Source organism: Cyberlindnera jadinii (genome assembly GCF_001661405.1).
Source record: "Cyberlindnera jadinii NRRL Y-1542 unplaced genomic scaffold CYBJAscaffold_35, whole genome shotgun sequence".
NCBI lineage: Eukaryota > Fungi > Ascomycota > Saccharomycetes > Phaffomycetales > Wickerhamomycetaceae > Williopsis > Williopsis jadinii.
Window position 1 is genome coordinate 10746 of NW_017963686.1, and position 4293 is coordinate 15038.

Below are 4293 nucleotides of genomic sequence, written 5' to 3' on the forward strand. Positions count from 1 at the left end.
TTCCCAAAAATTGTACTTGAGTTTTCATCTTAGCCACTAATTGGTTTTCAAAAAAAGTAATGAATATAGTTACTTAGGGAAAACTGCATTACTTAGATTGTTTGTATTCTGGTTTTAGGATCAATATCAAAATAATAATAAAGTCATACTTTTAACATCAACGTCTTAATTTAAGAATCTATCGGCACTATGAAGAAAGAATATATGCAAGGAAGTTAGAAAGATGTGAAAACACGGATAAAATGAGATAGTCTAACTAAAAGACAATCCCCAAAAACAAGAACGGGAATCAAAAAATCCTTGAAAAATTTCCAAGTGGTTCAGTTTAGTTCACTACCACAATACAGAAACAGAAGTATCATCTTATTTACGAATACGGAGGTTCTGTATAGTCACGAGTAATAGGGAAATAAAGGTGAGTGTCCTAAGTTGCGTTTACTTGAAACAGATTCCAGATACAGCTACATAAAGTACAACCCATAAATTCCTCTATTTCGCTAATGAGGCCATAATACAAAACCTATAGATCCAGCTAGATAAATTCTATTCTATGGAGACCATCTGTAAAAATGATTGTGGTTCCTGTACGTTGAGTGCATTAACTAACAGTACATCCCAAGAAGTAAATCATCACTGAAGACTGGCAATGATATGTAACATCATTCTTAGATTATTCTCTGTGTCTTGTCCGTTCGTAAATTCTTGTACTATCAACACAGTGAACAGTCATCTGCAAGAGGGTTATTACAGATAATTCTATTACGCCTCCAATAACTTTGACCAACCTTATTCCAGTTTCAGTACAGACCAATACCTCATGTTAAAACTTCTAACAAATCCAGAGACATATACCATCCGTCTGGTTGGAAAACACTCATTAATGAAGAGTATCAAATCATCTTTTTGTAACAGCAATACCTTTTGAAAAGAGGCGCGTTCTTGATTGATAGTGTAATGGTCGCCCTAAAAATACAAGTACATGCGGACTGACACAGACATTAACTTGTCCAGTACTGAGGCTGTGGTATGGGCGAATCGTGATACTTTCCAGGCTGTTGATTTAAAATGGGGTTCGGTCATACTATCAATGTATTCTGGTTTTCTTGTAAACGTTCATTGGGAGGCTAGAACATTCCAGCCACAGAGGACTTTATGGCTCGGTTTGGTGAAGCATGAATGTACCTCCACGTCCGGTCCAGTTTCTAGAAAGTCTTCAAATTCTATTTCCTTTGCATTTGAAGTTCGTAATAGCTATGGGCGTGCAGTACAATCTATGCTCCGTGTCCAACTTTCAAATTATACATTATGAGTACCCCAGACCTGGTCTTTGTGTACATTTTGCCTGCGTTTTATGAGCCTTCAGATTACTGACCAATCCATGAAGACTTTTATTCAAAGGCTGTTGGTACTGTGTATGAGAATAGTATTGCTAAAGCGAACATGGTGTTGCCCTATCATTCTCTAGAATATTCCTAGACGGTGTTGAGAAAAAGGAACATTTCCCAAAGTATAGTGCGTATCATCACATTAACAGCTGGAGATGGTGTTAACTTTGAATTCAACAATTGTGAGAGGTTATTTCATGGCTGGTGATACAAAAAAGTTTTACAACTTCTTGAACACCTATGCGTCCGTTTTGGAACTCCGCATTCCTTTGAGAAAGGAAACAAGTATCAAATTTCAACTTTACGAAAAGATCATGCAGTATATTTTCCAATTCTTCTTGTATCAGTCCTTTTCAAGAAGGACTTTTCGTTTCTCAACATGGCATTTCAAAACGCACTCGTTGAGTATTATTAATACACTGCAAGTCTTCGTAAACCACATTGTAACTAGACACTGCATGTGATGTTTTGTTGTATAACTTTAAGAAACTTCGAAATTCTTGTAAGACAGGCTCTATTTTGGACCTCAGAAAAATCTAGAAATCCTTGCACTTGCCGTGTGCTTGTCTAGGTGCTTCCCGTCTGTCGGTGTGAAAATGTCAAAAGTTCAGTGCTAGATTCCTTAAGTGGTAATGTCCCTAAAGTTATTGAAATAATTTAAACTAATAGTTTTTGCTATAGCTATAGATAATGTCTGTAGGATCAATACTTTTTAACTATTTTACTCTCTGATAACCATCTGTTGTGTACTTTGTTATGTGGAAATTCAAACCTTTCTTTCGTATATGTATACCATCTTTTGGACTGTTGGTCCGGTATAACTGGTTAAACCGCTTGAAAACCTTCCATTCCCTTCAAAGCCCCACCGGTGATTCTTCGCTTAATACGTATATTACTGGCAATAACCTAAATGTGACCAGTTTGGTGCGATTAGTATATACAACGTGTTCAGCAGCCGCGTTACAAGTTATATGCACAGCAATATGCCTAGAATGCCGGGGGGTGGATATGTATGATGACCTAGATCATGTTTTACTTCTTTATTGTTGAAGACATTTTTTAAGGCCAATAGCCAAGTATTCAATCCGTAGAATTTTGACTGATCAGTAATTCCAGTTGAATCCCAATGTTAGGTACTGTTCTTGTTGAGCCCATAAAGATCTACGAAGGCTTCCCTCATCCTCTAAATCACTGTTTCAGAAAATCCCAAATAGGCCCTTCGCTTGTCAACTTGGGCTCGGTGATAAACAGCCGTACCCAATTTCTACTCAGACTTTGATCGAAGCCTTTCACGGCTGCTACACCCCAGATTTGAATAGCTGTGCATCACTCACGCAGAAAATTGCAAATGTACAACAGCATTAGTTGCTATATACGGAGGAATGTGTAAGTACCTCCATTATATAGTACAAGGAGGACCTGGAAGCGAACTTCTGCGGATATTCTGCACCTCGACGTCGGTTTATGTAGAGTTAGATTTAACGAAAAGTTGAATTTGATCACAGCTTTTTCAAGTGTCAGAATCTTAACATACTCACACATTTCGATTGTTGAACCATATTGGATAACATTCCGTACAATTTGAATGATCTCTTTTCCAAGAGTATTTAAGAAGGCTGATATCTTCATGTTTCTTCCCAACCCTCAGTGCTTTCTTAGGACTTCAAAACCATCAAACAATCATGAGGCATCTTCGATGTAATATGGCGCTGTTGATGACTATGATCTCAACAGCGCTCGCTGCTACAACCACGGTGTCAACAACCATTATCACTACAGCCCAAGCTACTTTAGCTGCAACTGATACTCTTATTGTCGAAGATGGCGGGTTTCTAGGTTATGATAACGGTAATGGTAAACTCATTAATACCTTCAACGGTGAGGTTAATGTTGAAAATGGTGGTCAAATCTCCATCGGTGATACTGGCACATGGACTGGTATGACGGTTCGCTTCTCAGGTACACTGACCAATGATGGTATAATCGTGGTAAATGGTGTAAACGAAACTTCTTCTTTGAGTTTTTATATTAACGGAGATTCAAACACCTATTTCACGAACAGTGGTCTTCTTTATGTCCTCAGTACTGCATCAAATGGTATGACCGGAAATATCGTTAATAGTGGAGGCATTACCAACGATGGTGTTATTGCGCTCTACCAAAATGCCTCCCGTACCGGTAGTTTATCGTACTTTGGAGGTCTGGGAAGCCCGGTCACTAATGATGGTACAATTTGTCTATCATATATGAATTTGGTCGAGCAGGCTGAAGTATCTGGCACTGGTTGTTTCAGTGTTGGAAACAATTCTCTTCTCTACTACCAAGAACCTGCTTCATATCCATGGTCTACTGGGCAAACTGTTTATTTATCATCGTCTGATTCAAAACTCATCGTAAATAGAGGTGGTATGACGAACGATTTGACTGTTGCAGGATTTGGTAACGGTAATTGGATTGGGTTGAATGGTTATGCGATTTCCGATTGGTCATATTCCGGTGATACACTCACATTCACTTTCGAAATGGCAGCCAAAGGCACCTATGAGTCCTATAACTTCATTATTGGTACGGGATATGATACTTCATTATTCACAACATCATATGGTGACGAAACCTCATCAACAGGTGGTATGGTCTCTTCTCTTGGCTATATCACATATGATGGACCCGTCCCAGATTCATCCGTACCAAGTGTGTGTCAAGCATGTCCTTCACTCCTTACTGAATTTATCTCGCTTAGTACCTCATCGTCGTCCAGTTCTTCCACAACTGCCCTATCATCTTCATCGATTAGTTCTAGTTCCGAGTCTGGCTCTGAGTCCCTTCCAAGTGCTTACACCACTACCTTCACTGATGCTAGTGGTACCGAGTCTGGTGTTGTTTCCCACTACACCACGACTGACGCCTC

At 39.0% G+C, this 4293-nt stretch overlaps 1 protein-coding gene across 1 annotated transcript; it reads left to right on the forward strand.

The window, feature by feature from the left end:
- Positions 1–3928: 3928 nt before the first annotated feature.
- Positions 3929–4287, forward strand: CYBJADRAFT_170110 (uncharacterized protein; the record flags this gene model as incomplete). Its single annotated transcript, XM_020216074.1, has 1 exon — positions 3929–4287. A coding segment is annotated over one exon (359 nt), but the record flags the coding sequence as incomplete, so codon positions are not given.
- Between the last annotated feature and the right edge of the window lie 6 nt (positions 4288–4293).